The following is a 22,341-nucleotide window of genomic DNA, read 5'->3' as shown; positions in this document are numbered from 1 at the left end:
CTGTTTCTCTCCCCTTTTGGTTCAGGTAGTAGACCTGGAAGTCGCAGCTTTACAGTATTTTCTTAAGAAAAGGTAACTGATATCACTTAAGTTAATAACATGCTGCATGGTTTCAGGCTGTGCATCATATAAACATCATATGAACTTCAATATTCCAAAAAAATATATTAAGCAAACCCACGGTGTGGCACCTACAATTTGAGTTTTTTAAATTCTGCTTGTGTTGTGTCATTTGAAGTGTATGTCGTGGAGTTTATGTTGGTCTATATCAATCAATATTTGTGTTATTGTGCTGCTGAGATATGCACAACCTCCACTACACTTTGTTCTCATCATAAAGGATCAAGGACGATTCTTGCTTTTGAAATGTTTATTTACAATAGGGGACATTCATGTACAAATTTGTTTCCATAGTAACAGAGCTTATTGTTTTATAGACACAAATGTACAGCACAGATCCAGTGGAAGTGTAGAGTGCTCACTGTCTACATGTATAAGTTTAAAATGATCTGTCTTTATTGCTTCAGAGAGCTGAACCCCACAGGGTCAGACCTCAATGGGAGAGGAACATGTGACATGGCTCTTAAAAACAGTACGCACCTCTGAAAAACAACATTTGCATCATTACACACAAATAGAAAACTCCAAATTTCTGTCTCAGATATTTGCAATATTAAACAGAAACACCTGAAATAAAAACAGCAAGAGTTAAAAGAACCAAATATTATCTCCAAGCATGGCACCAAATACAAAATAAAAAGAAGATACAAACAGGATTGAGTTAAGAGCAGCTGGTTGGTCAGAGGAAAGCAGCAAACACAAGGATATGGACAGAAATCAACACGGATTTGGCTTCTGTGATCAAAAATCATGGGAGAAGTAAGAAAGGTGTTTTTTGCTTGTTGTTGACAAACAGTCCCAACTGAAAATCAACGCAGTCATCAGTACACATGCACATATGTAATGACTGGAACTGTATTTGTACCATATACATAATATTTGTATACTGTAGAGAGTTTCCACCTGGCAAAGTAGAGCTCTCAGTAACAGCCCCCACTTCTCCAGCACTACGACACACATCACCTGATACCAGTGGCAGGAGTTAGTTTGTTAGTTTCCATTACTCAGTGAAGTTGTGCTTTCCAGGACGCCTTTTAGTGTTTGTCCCAGATGTCACTGATGCCCCATAGGCATTATGTATGGCCTATATGCTTAAATGATATTATAATGCCAATTTCCCATAGCCAAAGCTGTGGTCAGATTGTCAAAAATGATCTTACCATTTAGTCAATACTTTCAATTCCTTATGCATATTTTTTTTTCTGCTTTGAGGCTTTGTATTGCACAAAACTTGGAAATGTATAAAATCCTAACTTGGTGTAGGAAAATGACCTAAGGATTACCTAACGCCTGTCTTGGAGCATTTTGCCTGCACCTTGTAGATTTTAAGGCCCACTCCAGAAGCAGTATATTTGGATTCAGCCTCATTTTCCCCTCCTCTTTTATGATGGACTTCTTTCTGCTTTGTTGCTGATAGTCTCTAGAAAGATGATCTCTTCAATTTACATGTTCACGGTAGCTCGTTCACAATATCTCACACCTGTCTACGTCTGGCCAATTATTCATGGGAAAAGAAAACCACAACAGCAAACCAAATGAAATACAAGTGACATAAACTTATTGTATTCGTGTTGGGTTGTGAGGGTTGGTGGTTGTCAAGCAAGGTGGTACATTATGGGGGAAATATATGAGTAGGTACTTAAATGCACTTAGTCAAAGTTCTTAAATAAAATCAGTTTGACAGCGCAGCAGCAACTGATTATACACTTAGAGTATATATAGAGAGGAGTTGAATAAGTAGTTTTGTTACTGTGACAACACAAATTTTTACTCTGCTGATTGTATTGTCAGAGGTTGGTGGTGCATATCGTGATAGGGCTCAGTAGATGAACTCCCCCGGGACCTCCTGCAGGGCACTGAAGGGCTCCTCGAATTTGAAGCGTTTGGAGATGGCCTTCTGCTCGGCAGCCAGAGCATCCTTCTCTGAGGTGGAAGACTGGCGGCACTGACCCAGGGTGTAGGCAGCCATCACTATGAGCTCCTCTGTCATTGGACGCTCCTCTTTCTCCTCAGCTGTCGACATGCTGCCGGGAGTTTCAGGGCTACTGGTCATACCTGGCGGCTCCTGTTCCTCCACTGTGAGGGTCTTCTCTGCTGTCTGGCTTTCTTTAGACTCTGACGACTGAAGCCAGGGGTGTTTGAGACATTGCTCCGCAGTAGCCCGGTCCCTGGAGAGACACACACAAACCTGAATACAGCTGCACGTCTCACATTGTGCTTCTAGCGTAATTGGTGGGAAAATGGATCATGTTTCACCTTACGTGGACAATGGTGTAGTCCAGTAGTGAAGAAACAAAGGCTGTATAAAAAGCTCACTACCGGTCACTGGTCATTTTCAGATATTCTGTGGTCCAGGCCTTTCTCAACCTGAGAGTCAAGGCGTCCACTAGGGGTCACCGATGCTTATCAAAATTTCACCCTCACTCTCTCTGTATCTTTCTTTCTGCCTCCCCCTTCCCGCCCTCCCTGTCTCTCTCTCTCTCTCAACCCAACTAAATGAGGCAGATTGTTACCTTCCCTGAGCCTGGTTGTTTCTGAGGTTTCAGGCTTTTAAAGGAAGGGTTGCTCTATGTGTAAAGTGCCTTGATGCAACTTTTTAATGATTTGGCGCTGTATAAATAAATGGGATTTCATTTATACTTTCTGCGTTTTACTTAGTACACCCTTTTGTCATGAGAGGATAAGTGTTTGGTTTGGTCTGGCCTTATTGTGTTTTGCCTGTGCAAAGTTTTAATCTGCACCCATGACTGTCTACATAATATTCTTGAGAAACACAAAAGCACAAATATACAAATGTAAATCTCAGTAGACTGTCTTGTTGATAAGTGCAGTGTGAACTGACTGTGGCTGCTTGCGGAGCAGCATCTGGATGAAGGACAGAGCGGTCTGGTCCAGCTGCTGCAGCTCCTCCTCTGTGTAGCTCACACTGAGCTGGGAAATGTTGAGAAATGTCTCCTGCTTGTTTTCGCCCAGGAAGGGCGAGATCCCTGTCAGCATCACGTAGGCCAAGACACCAATGCTCCTGGACACAGCAACACAATGATAGGTCAGAATGATATGAAAGGAAGAACAAAAGCTGTAATATATAAAGAATATTATGTATATCCTTAAACGAAATGGAATTGTCTGTAGCAAGGATGGATTATTAATTGCAGAATGATGGACATTATGAAAATAATGAATGGTTGAAGCTGACTGTAATCACTTTAAATAACAAAAAAAAAAAAGGTTAGAGTTTAAGAAGCAAGCAGACAGTTTACCTGGATATAATATAAAAGTAAGAGAAATGGCTTAAACAAACAGAAGTCCAGCATCAAGTTTTGGTTTTTGACATTTGACTCGGATTCTTACCACATATCTGTGGCTATGCTTATGGGCTCATAATTCAGGATCTCTGGAGCTGAGAAAAAAACCAACAAACAAAACAAACACAATCACGTCAATCATCCTTCAAAGTTAAATCAGTTCAGAAAATTGTTGCAAAGTGTTAGAAGTAAGGGCGAACAACAACTCACCAACATACTCTGGGGTTCCCATGATCTCTCGCAGTTCCTGGTGGCTGCAGACCATCCTGGAAAGACCAAAGTCCACGATCTTGATGTCCCCCAGAGGAGAGCTGCTAGTTAGCAGGATGTTCTGAGGCTGGAAGGACATCACAGCACACATTACTGCACACATGTGCACCTGTAAAACTCTCTCCTTCATGTACAGAGCATTATGTACAGGAGATAGTCAGCTATTTTTTTTCCTCATTTAATTTCTTAATTTTAAAGAAAGAAACTCACTAATGGTAGCAGTAGAACTAAAGTGAAATACATTTTGAATCTGTTCTCATTCAGGAAGATCTGTGAAGAAACTACAAATGGGTTTTTTCAAAGCCAGTCATATTTCACTGACAGGTTTCATCTGGACTCCCAACAGGTTTCCGGCTCTGGAATGGATTGGTCTTTCGGCAAGCTTCAGGTGGACATTTGTCCACGCCAAGAAAGTTATATCCAGTGTAATAGTGACAAGCACACAACTAATCTTGCCTCATTATTTCATTACTCATTGGAGGTGCAAAACCCCCAGAGACAGAAATCAAGCCTATGTCCCTACCAAAAAGATTGTTTCAATGAAAGTTTGATGCTTCCGCTAGTGTTTCTTACAGCATTTTTTTCCCCCATTTACTAGTTTTAATATAAAAACTAATGATGTAATTTATATGGAGCGGCTTGTTTCATCATGAAACAGTTGTACCATTGATTTATCCGTGGCTTTGCCTGGTGATACTAAGCAACAATGAACAGATGAACTTAGAGGCTTTAACGGAGTCTTTATGTCATTGTGAGAGAAAGAAGTAGCTTTTAGCTTATCTGCCTGGATCAGTGAGGCAGATTATCTAAGAATAAGAGTGGAATACAAAATAAAAGTGGTAGTGGAGAATCGTCAAAATACATTTCCAGTTACCTTCAGGTCAAGGTGAACTATGTTGTTCTGGTGAAGAAAGGAAACTCCCTCCAGGATTTGCCTCATGAGCCTCTTCACGTCATCCTCGCTAAAGGCATCTTCCTCTCGGTCAGCCACACATTGGTTGAAGATCTCACCTCCTGCCGCACTGCCCAAGACACAGCCATGTTCACTTGTCTCTTTGAAATTAATATTGCCCCTTAAGTTGATGACCTTGAACAGATTGTTTTATAATTGTTTTAATATATAGGTTTTAAGTGCTGCTATGGTTTCAAATTACGATATATATGTGAAATCACCTACATGAGGAAACCAGATCACCAATTTGAAACCCTATACCACTGCCAGGTTTCCGGTTTCATCCCCAACCTCACCAAAATCCTTATGAAACTTGTCCTAAGTATTTTTTTGGCAAATCCCACGAGACACCGTGGATTTGAATCACTCTGTAGCCCCATTGTATGAATGTGTATGTGTTTTGACTTGCCGGGGGTGGTGGTAGAAATAGACCTCCATATATAGCAAACTAATTATGAGCTTCACTTGAATGAGGCCATTTGAACAGTTGACTGATCATTTCTCTCCACCTGACACAGCAAAACAGTCGGAGGGTAGAAAATAAACAACAAAATTAAATTGTCTCAAACTGTTGTAAAGGCTTTAACCTCCTGCTCTCTCCTTCAAGCCCTCTCAATGTATTTTGACCTGAGATGAACTCTCTTAGACAAACTCAATTAGAAACATAAAAAGAAAAAGAGGGAGGGCAGCCAGGAATAGACAAGGTGTTCCCTCAGGGTGCTGGTGAATTAGGCTTTATCTCAGAGGAAGGTGGAAAGGGGGAGGAAGAGGAGGAGTGAGTCCAAATGTTTTGGATTTTCAAGGTGAGAAGAAAGGGCCTTTAACCCAAGTGGAAGAGATGAAAACATTAGCAAAACAGTCTGGAAGTGAGACCTAGAGAAAGTCAAACAGCTCCGCACAGAGATTCCTTTCTGCAAATTTATCAAAATAGATGTGAGAAACTAGGCTGGAGACAACCTGCTGCCCAGAGGCTTAACACAAGGACAGTCCTGGTTCAATACAACTATTTATGCATTTACAACTCAATGTCAACATTTTTAAACTGACTCCCTGATATTTTTGTCAGAGTCAGTTTGAGGAGGAAAGGAGTATGATGCAGAGAGCAGACAGAATAAGACAGATTTAATATGCCTCTGCAAAAAAAAATGTGTGAATGTCTTGGAACAAATTCAGGACAACTGACATATGTTAGTAAAAAAAAACAAACAAACTGCATATTTGTTGTGGATTGGAGGAAACTGGAGTTACATTTCTATTAAACAAAGGTAAGACTCTTTTAAACCTGCTTTATAGTTTCCTGAAGAGAAGCCTCATTTACCCAATTAAATGCACCAATAGAGCTAACCGTGCTGAACCTTTTGGCAGTGATTCTGTTAGTTTCAAGAAACAAACTTTTCCTGTGAGGTTATGTTGACACTCCTCAGGAAGTATCAGGGTTAATAAATTCAACAGCTTTAATGTTCCAGTTTCAGACTTGCTTAAAATCAACTACTTATTTAAATTGTGTAATATTCTGTCTTTAGAAACTAAATTTTGGTTTCTTGTGCCAGAATAATCGACATGAAATACCCAAAAGCTGGGATGGTTTGTGAGAACCTTCATGCTATTCCTTTTTTATTTGGGTCCGTCTTTGTTGTGGCTGAGAACAACAGATGTGTCTTTGCAAACAGCTTACAAAAAATAGAAATTGTCACAAATTCAGCTAAAAAGATTTGAGTAGCCTCACACAAATACACACCCAGTGCATGGGCTTTGATGTGCGTAGCTCCAGAATCAAAGTCTGCTGCTTTAATGAGGAAATAGTTTGGGACCAGAAAGAACAAGACGAGAATTATGATTACTATTTAGGTCAGCTGAGTGAATGTGTGTGCCAGTTGTGGTTTCTAATCTGTCATGGCACACACACCTGCACACATGGCTGGTTTCGGCACGTGCATTAAACAGTTGAAACCAAATTTCATTCCTCAGAGGATCAGACAGAAACTAATCCAGTCTGGCACACAGAAAACTTCCTCAAGTATCTGTTCTGTTTTGATTCCGTACACAGGAGATTTACTTAATGATGGGCTAGATTAGACTTGTGGTTAATTTGGCATTTTACTAAAATTTGATATGGCCTATTTATCTCACATGAAATGTTTTAACATAGCATGCATAAAAACCGGTAGTATAATCTTTATATATATATTGATTTGTTTTTCAAATGTTAGAGAACTGTGGACTGTACTGTGTACACACAGAGTGGAGAATATAGCAGACCGTCTCTCTCACATAATTATAGCTCAGACCACTTTAGAGACAGACAAAGTTGTGTTAAAGTTACAAAGTTACAAACTGACAAGTTGATTACCCAAACTGGAAATAAATGAATACTAGGGTTAAAAACGAATGATTATTTTCATAATTCATTAAAATTCTCTAATATTCGGATTTCACCCAATTAAAACAATTTTTCCCCTGTGACTAAACAGGGAGAGTGGAGAGAGACAGGAAATGTGATACAAAGAATAGGGGAATGACAGCTGGGCATCAAATTGGGTGCTCGTTGCTTGGGCATCTGCGCCCATGTGGGTCTTTCACGGCAACACATACCAATGTTAAGGAGAAGATTTAGGCACATCTCATATTTCTTTTACATTCAACAAGTGAGCAACCCAGTTGTCTATTTCAATTACAGTAGAACTGCACTGCACACTGAACAGTGTGAAGTGCATGTTATCAGATAAACTGAAATGAAATAAAAGGTAATAAAAAGCCTGATGAACACACTGGTGAGTGACTTTAAGCCTTTGATGAGAGAAAATGTGTTGAATTCAACTTGTTTGAGTTGCTAAACTATAACCATACGAAGAACACAGGATCTGTCTACTCGGTACATTAACATAACAAAAATTAGTCTGCAGTTTCCGCAGTCTCAAGGGATAATCATCAGCTGCTCTCTCCCCTCACATTGTCAAAAACAGTTTTCACCCTTGCCATCATCTGGTCCACCTTCTCTCTGGTGGATGATACAGGCCATGAAAAACTCAAGACCACCAGATTCCTGAACAGATTCTGCCCTAAAGCAATCAACACAGAAAGGGGAAAAAAAAGGATTAAATGTTCAATAAATCCTGTGGACTGTGCAATGCCAACACTTGCAATGTGTATTACTTTTTTTTATCTACACTGTTTTAATTTGTGTAACATTAAATTGTCTGGTTTTGTTCTATTGTGTTCAGTGTGCTTTTTTTTTTTTAGCTTAAATGCAGTAATCAGGAAGAGCACTTACAATTTTTCTTTTACTTGAACTATATTTAAATTAGGGCAGCACGACAGCATAGTCGGTTGCCCCACAACAATAAGGTCACGGGTTCAGTTCCTGGGCCTGGGGCCTTTCTGTGCAGAGTTTTCATATTCTCCCTGTGCTTGTGTGGGTTTCCTCTGAGTACTCTGGTACCACTGTCCAAAGACATGCTGTCTGCTGGAGACATTACATTGGGTTAGGAGGGTGTGCCCCTCCTAACCCAATGTAAACTGGGATTGGCTCCAGCACCCTCCATAATCTAAAAATGGCAGTAGGCCATGGCAGATGAATAAATGAATTAATATATTTAAATTTGAAATTCATTTTTTTAAACTATTGACTTGAAATAAGGACCTCAGTGACTGAGAACGCTCTCAAAATGGGTCATCTGCATAACCAGAAACAAACAAGCACTAAAAACACTTCAATTCATATTATCACAGACAAAAGCAGATTGGCCTGCTGCCTATACTTTGCCCCTGAAGCCTGACAGTGGCTTTGAAGCCCAGTGAGGGGTCAGGTTCATGCAGGCCACAGGGCAGTCAGTCAATGTTTGATTGGCAAGTTGCTCATGTAATTAATGAAATCAGTGTCAGCTCAGTACTGTGGGAATGGATCAATTCAGCTTTGATCAGCCACCCGTCCCATTCAACCTTACATGATTTGGTTAAAAAAAACAATAATAACAACATAAATGTCAGCTGACCGGAATAATCTTGCAGCACAAAAGTAAGAAACATAACTGCGCAATAATTACATGGTTACACGGTTTGTTGTATTGTTGCAATATTTTACTATTGACTTGCAAAGCTCACACACACTTCTATCAACTTTCTCTGTTCCACTTTTAAACATGAATCCAAAATGTATCCAAAAGTTGGCTTTGAGATGTTGGTGCTGATTTTAATGAGCTACCACTACTACGTACATTGTTTGGTGAAGTTGGCCATTAGTACAACACGAATCACACCACATTGGAACAATGTGCCTCTACGGGTGTGGAGTTTCATTACAATGAAAGCAATCGATTTGGGAAAAACTATATTGCAATGAACTGATGAATACATGTTTTCACCCACTCCTAGTAGAAAGAAACGAGTGGTGAAAAAGAAACCATCTCCACATAGGACAGTAGGGACAAAGAGATGAATACATAAGATGGGGGGAGCAGTAAAGTCAGAGTGAGGTCAAGTGAATGCCTTGGAGCAGCCCTCCATACTGCACTCATCATGCATTCATGTCCAGGAAACTGGAGTTTCCCACATGGTAATGGCTCCATTGACATGAGAAAATAGCAATTAACCATTTGGTTATGGGCCTACATATGCCCAAATGCCTCAAATCTGACATCACCACTAATTATATTTATGGACAAATTAACCTCCGATGGGCCCCAGGGCAAAGGTGAGCAGTGGGCTCCTACTGGGTCTACCCAACATAATCTCAGAGCCCCAGGAACTTATTAGTATTTCTACATTGAGTACAGAGCTCCAAGTTACATGTCTACAGACATTATATATTAATTATTTTGCTATTATTTATGCATCATTAATTTTGCCATGACGTCATCAGAGAAGACAAATACAACAGAAGTGCAAGCAGAAAAGTTACATTTTACTTTAAAAACAAACAGGGTACAGTTTATTAGCAAAAGGTAAAAAACATAAACAACTAATTTTCAAAAAAAATTATATCAACCTAAATGAAATGTTGCCTATTACCAAGTTGTAGGTTCAGGCCTGTTGACAGTAAGATAGATGTGCTGAAAACCTTTCCACAATACTGGAGCTTATTCCAGCAAGCCATTGGGAGCAAAAAGTTCCCAGAGATGACAGAGACAGAGATGTGCAGAGTACAGAGTAATGCTGTGTGATATACTGTATGCTTTCATGACAATGCACACAATCAGACTCTCCTGGTGGCCCAAATCTTCACTTAAAAGGAAAATGTGTTTTAATTTTCTGTTGAGGCAGCACAGCACAGTGGTTAGCTGTTGCCTCACAATAAGAAGGTTGCAGGTTTGGTTCCCTGGCCTGGGGTCTCTCTGTGCAGAGTTTGCATGTTCTCCTTGGCTTGTGTGGGTTTCCTCCCAACAGTCAAAGGCATGCATATTTAGGTTAACTGGTGACTCTAAACTGTCCGTAGGTGTGATTGTGAGTGGTTGTTGGTCTCTGTCTGTCTCTGTATGTTGGCCCTGCGATGGACTGGCGACCTGTCCAGGGTGTACCCCGCCCTCACCCTGTGTGAGCTGGGATTGGCTCCAGGACCCCCCTACTGCGGACATGGTTGAAGATGAACGAATTAATAAAGCTACCTTTTTAAGTGAAACTATGTACTGAAGTGCCATTTTGAAAGATTTCTTCATTTGTCTTAGGCTGAAGGCCACTGAGTGGGTAATGGGAAATTGGATTCACATATTGCTCCTGTTGGTCACTTCTTGTGATTTATTCACAGTAAGAGGAATAAGGAAACCAGCCTTAGCTTTAATGTAAGACAAAGCAGGCCAGGAACCAACTGAAACATTGAGTAATACTATCAATAAAACCAAACCTAGTTGCTAGTGTAGAGAGTTTCTCCTCTATGACTTTCTCGTGGGTCCATGCTTTGGCCAGTCACGTGCGCTTTTGCAGCTGAACTGACATAATAGACTCCCAGCTGGAGCTCAGCCAGCAATGAGGCCATAGAGCTCGCTATTGCTCTCATTCATTCTCTATGGATGACTTCCTCTTTCTGCTAAACTGCTCTCTCTATCACACTTTCGCTATTTTTGCCTCTGTCTCTTTTCCCCTTTTTATCTTTTTTCTCACTCTTCATTGCCTTCTTTCTTCCTCTCCCTACCAGCTTGAAAAAAAGCTTTAGGATCCTGGCCCACTCTCTCTTCCCTCACTCCCTCCCTCCGCCCTTTACCACCACACCATGAATAGTTTTCTATGTCAAGTTGACCCTCATTCCTCGAAGATCTGTCTCTTCCTCCCTCATCCATCCATCCATCCTTCAATCCTCCTTTATCATTATTTACCTCACTCAGACAAAAAGACAAGTATGTGGTGCAGAAAGAATGACAGCATTCAACTTGAATCACAACAAACAAACAAACGAATAAGCAAAAAAAGAAAAAAAAGCTGGACGGGCTGATTGGATGGATTAAATGTTGCTGGCATGAACTCCAGCCAGCATACAGGAATCCATGAGCACTTCTTCCATAATTCATATAAATTGTATAATCAAATACTATTTTCTTTGCTTTAGTGATTTATGACCTAAGAAAATAATTGTTTCTGAGACATGTAGCCCACATTTTTTAAATCAATAAACTGCTAAGATTTCACATCAAGAAAAGTGTGGGCCAATTACTACCTCTTAAAAATATCTAGGAGAATATCCTTAAAAAATGTATTCTTCACAGTGTAAAACAAAAAATATCTCCAAAACTTCAAAACTCCAGACAAATTGTAGTGTCCTTCAGTGATTAGGATGGCTTGGCCTGTCTAAGAGTGTCTGAAATGACTGTGGGCCTGCTGAGGAGCACTATCCTCACTTAGGGCATCAATTAATTTGAAGATTATCCTTTAGATTAGGATTATGGACTGAGATGGGGGAGGACTGGGCCAACAACAACATTTAAAAAGGAGCATTTATGGGATCCCCTTGCTGTGACAGACTGCCCTGTATGGCATGTGCTGCTGACACATAATCCTTTAAAACACTACAATCTACACACCGCTCACAGCCTCTCTGTTCAATTTTTCATCGTGAAATGAGAGAGGCAATAAAACAAAAAACAAACACCTCTAAACTTGCACTACACTAATTTCACTCAAAAGAGTTAGGAGATGGGAAGACCTGTTTTGGGGATCCCTGGTTCTGGAGTTTGACACATACTCAGAAACAAACATTAGGACAGATCCTGCTTCATGGCACGGGGACACAAAGAATTCCTAAAGAATTCAATCCAGGTTTCCTCAGAACCTTGAGAGCGACAATACAAAAAAAGGTGAAAGAGATTAATTTGCCCTTCTTTCTATTCAACAAAGGCCAGCTGGTCTCCGGTTTCAGCAAAGTGGTCTTAAACCAAAGGTGACAGCTGGTCCTAAATATGTCAATAACATCTAATCCAGCAGTTCCGTTTAAAATCTTTGAAAACACATTGTGTGTTTTTATATCTGTCTGTTTGTGTGTGGAGGGAAATCTGGGTGTCACTGGTGTGAAACGCCAGCAAAATCCAATACGGCATACTGTAAGGGAAGAGTGACAAGAACAGACAGAGAGAGAGAGGGGAAGTTTGAGAGACTTTCCTTGATCAGTCTGGCGTGTCATGAATTAATGGACACAAATGAACACACACACACACACACACACACACACACACACATAGTTGCATGTAATACTGTATGGTGTTGTCTAGAGTAGTCCCACCAGTTGTTGATGATGATCTCATCTCACTGGTCATGCCTGGGCCATACTTGACCTGGTTCCCATCGTATGTGTGGTGTGTGTGCGTGTTCTGTGCATGAATCCCACATACTGGGTCAAACCAAGCTGTTCTCCAGTTGGTTTCAGTGTTACTGATCGATTTAACACATCAAACTGCTGTTAGTCTGTCTCCTTCATCTCTCAGTTATTGGCCTGGAACAGAGGAAACCCAATCCACACATGACCTACAACATGATCTACGTGCGTGTATACAAAGGATACAGGCGAGGCACATTGTTGGAATAGTTAGTGTTTGCTGGAGCATTTAAGTTTGGCCTGAAGCTCTGCAGGACTGAAAAGCGGTTCCTGGAGTGCTTCTCCTTTGAGAATATGACACTGTTGTGTTCCTGTGTGTTTCTATGTTCAGTCATGTACAAACCAAATTTGAAGCTCTGGTGATGCTTTGTAATTAAAAACTACAACTATAAGATTCAGACAAGATTAAAAATCTCAACGTATTTGACAAAAATTAATTTCATCAATTCGGGTAGTTTTTAGTCATTGTGTTTGGTTGGATACTCACAACTCCAGGACAAGCACCATCTCAGAAGCCATCTCATAGACTTGATGGAGGTTGACCACCCGAGAGCTGACTGTAGACAACTCAAGTACTGCAATTTCATGGATGATCTCCATCCGGCAGTCCTGGCCTTTCCGTCTCTTCCTCATGAACTTTGCAGCATATTCATGGCCTGTGCATTTCTCCACACACTTCCTGACCACAGCAAACTTCCCCCTGAGAGACAATAAGTTTTAAGTTAGGATTTAATGGAGGACCATTTGGATAGTAACAGATACCCAGGTAAACACAGTGGCAGGAGTTTTACTCTTGTCTGATTTTAGCAAAAAAGGCTATGTTCCTTCTTTCCCATGAAAGAAGATACTTCTGAATTTTCATCTCTCGTGTGTCACAAGTGGCTTATAATTGAGTTCATGAGACTGGAATTATTAAGAGTGAAGTAAATTATCCAGACTGAAGTAGCAATAAGGAATGTACAATGAAGAGCCCTGTGGTAATACATATATTCAAATCATTAAGTTGAAAGGGGGGGAAGAAAAAAAAAAACAAAAAAAAACAACACACACTGCAGGTCAGGCATACCTTTTCTAAAAATAACGTACTCTTTAACAAACTTGATCTGTGGCCATGAAGTTCTTTCATATCTACATATCCATAAATCCAAATGAGCTTAACCTTTGTAAAAGACAAACTGAAACAGTGCATCTGAACTATCACTTGCACAGGAAAAATTATCACTGTTGGAAATTGGCCTGTTTGTGTGCTTAGTTCTTCATTTGCTACTCCACAATTTCCTGATTTCAGAATACCCGATGTGCCCAAGTAGTGGACTACACATACTGTAGGAGTGCAGAGGAAGAGCAGCATGTAGGTTCACAATCTGTGAAAATTTAAATGCAAATTACTGCAGAGGCAAACATTTTATCTTTTCAGGCAAAAAGTAGACATGTGAGATTGTGTTTCAAGGGAAACCTGATAAATCTAAAGCCACAAAAGAAGCTCTTCGACATTACACTTATATTTTACAGTCATAACATGCTCTCAGTCGCAATACAATCATTGTGTTTATAGTGGCGATATTAAGATGCTAAAAGGCAGAGTTGAGAGGACAACCAAGTACATGGAAGCTATAAAACAAGGAAAGAAAAAACACACTGATTTGGTTTCTCTGAGACCTTTTGAACACCTGCTCTAGGGAGGATAAGGTACAACAGAGAGTAAAAAAATTATTATCAAACTAAAAAACAATGTTTTGGCCAATGTTTTGGCAGAGCTGTAGAACTCTATATAATGTGAATTTGTTGCAAGAAAGTGATGCTAAAAATGGTAAAAGCAGCAAAAAAATCTGGGTGATCGTGTTTGTTTTTTCTTTTTAAAAAATCTGTTAATATATTTGTATATTATATAGAAACTTTGGATTTTTATTTTAAGGATTTTGGCTACAGCAGCCTCCCATATTAGGAGATAAAAGCTGACTTGGGGTCATTTTGGCTGTGCAGTGATCCCCTTTCTTTTTCCACCACAACAGTCTGGCCTGACCCAGTTTTACTGCAGACTAGAAGGTGGTCTCATGTAAAGACCACATAGTGCTGTGTGTGTACACATGTGCATGCTGCCCAGGGGATATCCTCTGAAATGCATTTGGTGATGGAGATGACAAGCTCACATCACGTCTTCCCTCTGGCTATTGTTGGCAGTCAATGCTCCAATAATCAGCAGAAGCAGCCGGGCTGAACGTGACCGATTTGCAGCCATGACACATGCACACGGTCATGTCCAAACTGCTCTCTCCACTTACCTAAATTTGGCTAGGATCTAGGACTTACTCTGTGGTGTGGCACTAATAAGGATGGTGTATAGAAATACTTCATTTGTTTTACTTCAAAATGTTGTCAGAGGCAGAGCGGCACTATTGACCGACCCAACATTTTTACAGGCTCTGAAAGAGCAGGTATTACAAAGAGAAGATGTGGAAAAATTTTATTTTTAAGACTATGAACTTAGACTATGTTCCACCATAAAGAAAGAGTGTCAGGTTTCACCTCATTTTAGGTCTGATAACCTTCCAGAGGGTTTGTGAGGCAAAACAAGCAACTTTCTTCTATAGTTCCTACAGATGTGGGGACATGAACAGACTTTCTTAACTGAATTACCACAGATGATGAATTTTTGGTCTTCTTGAGTTTTACAGTATTTTTCCTATATCAAAAAACAATGTTTCATGAACAACTACACTCATTAAAAGTTCTCAGTGAACTGATCAAGGGTTCTTTAGACTTTCACAAAGGAAATTATTATAATTACCGTGCAACAGAGGCAGCAAAAACATTAATTAAAATCAGAACTAGCCAACATAAGAGCAAAAGGGGTCTCTGATTTGAGTAATTTAATTCATTCTTTATAAGACCATAGCTAAGAGCAAGAACGGAAGCTGTGACATTAAAAAACAATGAAAAAGACTGTGTCAGGGTGCACAGCATGATGAGCTGCTCTGGGCCTGAAGCACTGCACTGTGCTGCTTCATCCTCAGCTGGCCTCATGTGAGAGTCATGGGGCTGAAGCAGCTGAGATCAACACTTTTTATAATCTTTTTTGATTATAAAATCACAGCAGAGCCTTGTTTTGTAGAAATGTATTGGCCTTACTGGCCTCTACTTTGATAAATTAAATCCAATAAAGCACATTAATAAAGGAAAAATGTATGTTGATTTGGGAAATTGAAAACTGTGTGGTCATATTTAGTAATACAAGTAGTACCTTCGGACATTTTAAGGAACAAATACCAAGTAAATTGTGAAACATTCAACTTTCACTCACTCAAAATTGCATTCTTATTGGCTATGAAATTACCTTGTGCCACCTTTCGCATACAAACAGTGAAAAGGCAGCAGATTTACTGTTCAGTGTATATATGTGTAAGTGCATGATAAATGAATGGCATTTTTTAGCCAATTTTGCCATTTGCCTTGAACCTAATGTAAACTGCATAAGAGTTTGTGATTTCAAGTATGTTAAACGTGTTATCCTTATTAGGCTGGGTTTTGGTTCTGTCATGCAGTGATTTTTAGTTTTCAAGGGAGTCTTGGACCCCTAGACGCAGTGTGCTTCGATCTGGGTGTGGCCATGCCTGGATCAGTGCATTGATGCTGTTTGGTTTGGTTTGGAAGTCTGGGCTTGCTCTTTAAAAACCATACAGGGCCACCACAGCCTTTTCTAACGCAGCGTCAGCACATTTCAAAAGCCAGCAGCCTTGTTCACAGACTACACCCTGAAAGAGTGGCTTTTGTGTGTGTTTGTGAATGTGTAGTACTTATGCGGGTGTCTGTGTAGACACACACACAGACCAAGCCAGAGGTGAATTCATGGTTAAAATTAACATAAAGATTAAATCTAACGGATGCAGTGATAGACTTCTGGAGGTTAAAGCCTGAAGACAAGCTCCAGCAAAGAACCTTACAATGTTTAGTGTGTGAGTCTACGTACATTAATAAATCTGATGAGGTATGAACACAGTGTATCTAATGGAAAGCTACAGCAGGCTGCACCTGCTGGTCATAAGTCCAAGCACAGGCAAGGTATGGCGTGTTTACAAAGTGAAGATTTATCATGACTAATTCAAAAACAGGTTGCAGAGCACAAACTGGGTTTTTATACTGTATGTGTTGGTAATTGGAAAAATTAAGCCCTTACTCCTCTTCATCTTGACTGGAGAGCACAAAAACCCATTCGGACTGGATTTTTGGTCTCTCTCTTATGTTAAAATGAACTCCACTCTTTAGCCTTTCCAGACCATGTATGTGGGGGAATTCACCTCAACCACAGCAATAGTTATATCTCTGCAATGTCATTTTAGCCCAGTTTGAAATTCGATTCCTGTTAAAGAATGTTTTTTTTTTGTGGAACTGATAGAGAGAAAAAAACTAATGCATATTTGGAAAATGTAAATATATATATATATATATATATATATATATATATATATATATAAAGAAAAGAAAAAAAGAAAAAAAAATCACATAAAAATTAAAGCCTTCAACAGAGTAAGATGCCAGAAACTCTCATATGTCTTGTTGTAAGGCAGGCAGATTGTTTTAAGCCTACTGTATGAAAAAACATTTTAAGTATGCTGAATTAACTATCAGTGTTTCCTGTTTGTAATGTATGAGTGAGCGTACAGACAGCTGTAACTGGATTATACTGATCAGAACGCTGGATGATTCTCATGCAAATGTTCGTCATGTCCTTATCTTACTCCTAAATGGATCTTGGTGGATACTTTATTTCCTACTTCGCCTGTAATGTGAATCCTGTACAAATGGGGCTTACTTTTTACATGCAATAAAAATGTGTTTCCACCAACCACAGAATATTAGCCAACAGTAGTTCCCTGATTTGAGCAATTTGGACAGTGGTGGGTGGTTGCAGTCTCATACTGTAGCTGGGATCTCTCACATGCAGCCAGACTGCCCCGGACACATTTAATGAAATAAAGATTTTCACTGGCTTGGGGCCAAAAACTCCCACTCATATCAACAGATTCCCTACATGCATAGCAGGAGGAATAGTGTGTATCCTCCTGTCGATTCACTGTCATCAAATATGTCACTCATCTCAGAGCCACAAACACAGTTCTGGAAAAAAGAAATTGATTTGCTGCCAACAGTGTTCCCAATCTCTCAAAGCATCTGTGTTCAGCCATCATTTTTGTGTATTAATTTTGTATCTTACACTTTACAGAGAGCTCAGATATCATCAGCGGTGATTAGTGATCTCTTTATTGGCATTTAATTCTGACTGGATTGTGGTAATAATCCGGGAAATAAACATTTTGCATATTTTAAACTTGTTTCAGGAAATGGTGATGAATGTGCAGTGCAAAGAGAAAAAATGGAAATAGTCTAAAACACACCATATAAGCCATTCTTTTGATCTAAAACTGAATAAGGCAAAAATTCTAAATAATTTCTATTACCAGAAAGTTTAGTCAAGAAAAAAACTTAAGTATAGTCATGACAATATGTCTCCAGTAGGGCTGGGCAATGAATCGATTTAATCGATTAAGTCGAATTTGTAGTTTAGGACAATTTGTTTTGAATGAAAATCGTCTTTTTCTTTAGCTTCCACCGCGACACTCCCCTTGGGCTTCTGTAGTTCAGAGTGGGCACAGCTTGTTGTTATCCAATATGATTTACACAGTGATCCCATGCCGGGTTCGCAATATTGGACAGCTAGGTATGGCTAGTCTACTTGGACAAAATGGTTTCAGGCTTCATAAGAAAATGTGAAATGAGAAATGCACCTTTAACGCAAAGGGAACATTTTATTCAAATATCAGAAGGGATAATCAAAACAAAATAAAAGATTATTTCTAAAATGTATTTTGGAATAATTTCTTTCAATTAATATCGTGAATCAAGATTAGCCTGAAAAAATTTAAGATTTTATCTTTTCCCTAGCAATGTTGGGCACGTTCAATCACTAAAGAGCTCTGTCCAGGACCATATGGGCTAATAAGAGAGTGGCCATTTCTGTCACTAAGACCCATTCCGGAAAAAGCTTTGGGTCTTAACCATCTGGAAATCAATGACTGCTTCTCTATTGTCAAAGTCACTAAAGAAGCTTGACTGCAGGCCATCTGGGACTCCTACTGCAGATATTTGGAGGGTATTACTACAAAAACAATATTACAGTTACTGTTAACAAAAACAGTATTACAGACAACATAGTTTTCACTGTTGTTGACTATAAAAGGTAGTGATAGTTTAGAAAAGTAGGCTAAAAATAATCCATTATTCTCTGAGATTTATATCACAAAGTGTGCCGCATTTAAGACCAAGTTTAAGCATAAAGGGATTTCTTTTAGAAAAAAAATATGAAAGATAAAAGATCTTGAAAATTGTTGGATTACATGTGATGGAGGAAGATGTCTTCATACCTCCAGTTTGTCTATCAGTGACACAGGACTTTCCTGACTTCTAAATCGCCCCAGATCGAGACTAAAGAAGGAGGAGTGGCAAGGATAATATTTGTTAAAAGGAGCAAGAAGCAGGCTTTTTCATTATGAGCATCCGATAATAACTGTCTTAACTGTTTCTAACGGCAAAGCTGTTATTTTTACAACATTTCCGTATGTTGCCATGTTGTTTTTTCATAGATCTTACAGTTTATCAACCAATAAAATAATTCAGTTTCTTAGATTCAGTTGTTACTCTTGAAAATTTTAAGTGTATCACCTCCTGTAATGTTTTGTCCCTGAGAAAGATCCAATACTGGGTTTTTGTAAAACACAAAGCAGAATATACCAGACAAATACTTAAACTGCAAACTTCTTGAGCCCCCAGAACCTGAACATGTTGGCAATATGCCTCCTTTTAAGAAAATGAGCTGGGCACCAAAGCCCATGAAAATTTGCCTTTCACTCCCAACATACGGGGAGTTTCCCCACAAAGCAGTGCCGGTAGGGTCAATGGCCAGAGAGGAGTGAGCTCAGCATCATCCATCCACATCTCAGTCCGGAAACTGCTCACCATGCACATCACACTTCACACTTCATAAACACATGGTGCTAGAACGCTGTGCTGCAGGCAGAATGTTCTGCAGGCTTGTTTAATGATCATGCTACCGTTTCATGCCATACTGTACTGCCGAGAGAAAAACCACCTAGTGGAATAATGTGACAGAAACTTCCACACAAAAACACAGATTCAATTTAAGCAGAATAAATAAATAAAGCTGAATTCACACAAAATAAAAACACTAATCTCTAACACAAATCTCTTTTAGTATGCAAGATCACGTTCATAGTTATTTAATCTGAAAAAGCCTCTTGAATGGAATTCTACCTGTGAGTTCAGACAGGCTAAGAGCCAGCCAGGTAGTAAACACAAGTTGTACAGCCAGGCTGGCCACCGCTTCATCTGTTATTACATCGATTAATTACCTGAAGGATATTTGTGTTGACACATGTGTGTCAACACATGATCTTAATAGAAATGAAGGAATTTGTTGTTACAGAACAGTCTGAAAATGTTGAATAAAATTAATGAGGGCAGAAACTCTAGATATGGTGTATTATCAATTAAAAGTTGATTTATTTTACAAATAAAAAAAATCTATAATTGCAAACGTTTACATCAAAGAGAACAATAAAACATCATGTTTGAACCCTGGAACTGCTGTGGTGTACAGGACCTTGAACACACGAACTTCTGTCAGCTGATCCATTGAATACAATGCTGTCGATCAGATCGGAGTAGTGCTGCAGATTAATGTAACCTTTCATGTTGTTCTCTGGCAGCTAATCTCAGTCACAATGTCCTGTCATGCGATGCAAAGCCACACTCCCTCCACACACACCCACACATACAGTCTTTGTTGTGGTCCTCTAAGACTCAAACACACATAGCTGACATAACTTTATAACAAGAGATTATTGGCTGAATGACTTTGATTCAGCCAACTCTTATCTCTAGTATTGTACTGGAGTCAACACACCACTAGAGCCACATTATTATCTTTGTGAAAAAGCTGTCAGAGAAACCATTCACACTAGCTCAAGTCTTTCAGTGGGCAATTAGTCATGGTAAAAGTATATTCGCACCAAACAGGGATTGGCTTTGTGACCTTGTGTTACTGGCTGTATGTAAGATCACTTGAGCAGGCTGGATAGAGGGCAATTTCTCTAATAGTTAACCTTTAAGAAATCCTGTGAAACATTAGCTGTTCTAAACGGTGCGCAGATAGCATATCCTTGGCATCAAACAATGGACTAGATTTGACTTTCAAGCACTTAAGACAAACATAACAATACTTTGACCTAGCATTCAATATGTAACTGGGATCCAAAACAGCTGATGGACATAAGATCACCAAATGTCAATCCAACTTCACTAGAAAAAGCAACATTTGTCCGAAAATATATAAGATACATTTTATATAAATATAAAATATACTTGATTCAAAAAGAGAAATGTGAAAAAAAACTGAATATTTCAGGGCATCTTTTTCCTTTTGCTCAACTGCAGCAGTGTATCATTAACGTAAGGAAAAACAATTCATCACCTATGCTAGATCTTGCAGTAACTTGTCATGATAGGAGGAGTGACTTGGTATAGCCACAGAAACAGGCTTGATATGATCAAAATGAGGAACGTATGATTGTGCAGGACAAAGAGAGCAGTGAAGAAATAAATCCCAACCGAGCCCGTTTACTGTTAGAACCCCATCAATCCAATCGGGCATGGATACAGGAGCCTGGCAGACAGCCTGACTGAGCGACTGAGCTGCCGCGCCAAATGAACAACAACAACAACAACAACAACAAACAATTCAACTCAAAAATGTAACGTTTCTGCTGTTTGACAAGTACGGACCTACCATAAGTAACAATGAAAACAGACATTTTATAACCGGAGGAACCTGTTATTTCATTGTGAGGGACAACTTAAAAATTAATAATGAATTAAAATAATAATAATAATAATAACAACAACAACTTTGGGGCACAGATCTCCGCAAAGGAGTTTTCCAGGTCTTACCTTCCGAGCTCTTTACCGGGCAGTATGGTGTAGTGGTCCGTGAAGGGTTCGCTGTTGATGGTGGTCGTGATCTCGGACAACAAGCCGCTGGCAGCTCGGCCCGGGCTCGGTTCGGCTGCCGGAGTCCGCGGGAAACGGCTCCGGCTCCTCGAGTCCCCGGCGCGTGGACATTCGGGGATCATGACGTCTGTAGACTGGAGCGGTCGGTTAGCTTGAGTTCAAACTTTTAAACGGACGAGACGTTAGCACACTGATGTTTCAACAGCACGGATGACCCCAGCGGGTAATGGCAGTAAAAATATCACACTGTGCCGTCTTAAGAGTTGAACGAGTCCGCATAGCTTAATGTTGACTCGTATAACGCGGCGGTCCGGCTCATTTTGATGGAGTTGCTCGCTCGGTGCTCGAAGGTCTTCCACTCGCTCCTCACTGACGAGCAGAAGAGCCGGTGCTGTCAGTTACCATGGCAGCGCGTGTTGATTGACAGCCGGGCTGGCCAATTGGACGGCGCGCAGCGGAGCGTGGTGCTTTGCCATGGAAACGGTGTAACTGGGAGGTTCCGAACCCGGAAATAAAACTAACTCAAAAGATTCAATTAAATAATAAGTAAATTGGGACATAAAAAAAATGGCATAAAATGATAACGTTTTTACAATCACTGAAATGTATTACTTCAGCGAGAGCTCACACACCAATGTATTTTTATATTTTACTCGTATTTATAGCTTGCTTTGCGGCCATTCTGTTTAAATAAATTATCTTTATTTACAGCCATTGTTAATGCCTCTCCTACAGCAGGCAACCAAGCTGAGAAAGCTGGTAAAATGGCTTTTTAAAGACACACAATCTGTAGACAGGTGTCCTTTCAGGGGATGTGT

The 22,341-nt window shown here is 39.7% G+C and overlaps 1 protein-coding gene across 1 annotated transcript; it reads right to left on the bottom strand.

The window, feature by feature from the left end:
- Positions 1-386: 386 nt before the first annotated feature.
- On the bottom strand, positions 387-21,872 carry stk17a (serine/threonine kinase 17a). The gene is made up of 7 exons (XM_029529243.1): positions 21,464-21,872; positions 12,930-13,142; positions 4,570-4,717; positions 3,636-3,762; positions 3,472-3,520; positions 2,963-3,142; positions 387-2,288 (listed from the first exon to the last, which is right to left on the bottom strand). Exons 1-7 carry the CDS (start codon positions 21,643-21,645, stop codon positions 1,940-1,942), a joined length of 1,248 nt encoding a protein of 415 aa, XP_029385103.1. The 5' UTR covers positions 21,646-21,872; the 3' UTR covers positions 387-1,939.
- Between the last annotated feature and the right edge of the window lie 469 nt (positions 21,873-22,341).

The sequence above is a fragment of the Echeneis naucrates genome, chromosome 20, assembly GCF_900963305.1.
Source record: "Echeneis naucrates chromosome 20, fEcheNa1.1, whole genome shotgun sequence".
In the NCBI taxonomy this organism is placed as follows: Eukaryota; Metazoa; Chordata; class Actinopteri; order Carangiformes; family Echeneidae; genus Echeneis; species Echeneis naucrates.
The sequence above is the reverse complement of the archived record's forward strand: the minus strand, read 5'-3'. Positions and strand labels throughout refer to the sequence as shown.

Excerpts from the sequence above, each read along its gene's own strand:
- stk17a (XM_029529243.1), bottom strand. The coding sequence starts at position 21,645 with ATGATCCCCGAATGTCCACGCGCCGGGGACTCGAGGAGCCGGAGCCGT. Across the intron at positions 13,143-21,463 it reads CCCGGTAAAGAGCTCGGAAG|GGGGAAGTTTGCTGTGGTCA; the intron begins GTAAGACCTGGA and ends ATTGTCTCTCAG. Across the intron at positions 3,521-3,635 it reads GGGAACCCCAGAGTATGTTG|CTCCAGAGATCCTGAATTAT; the intron begins GTGAGTTGTTGT and ends TTTTTTTCTCAG.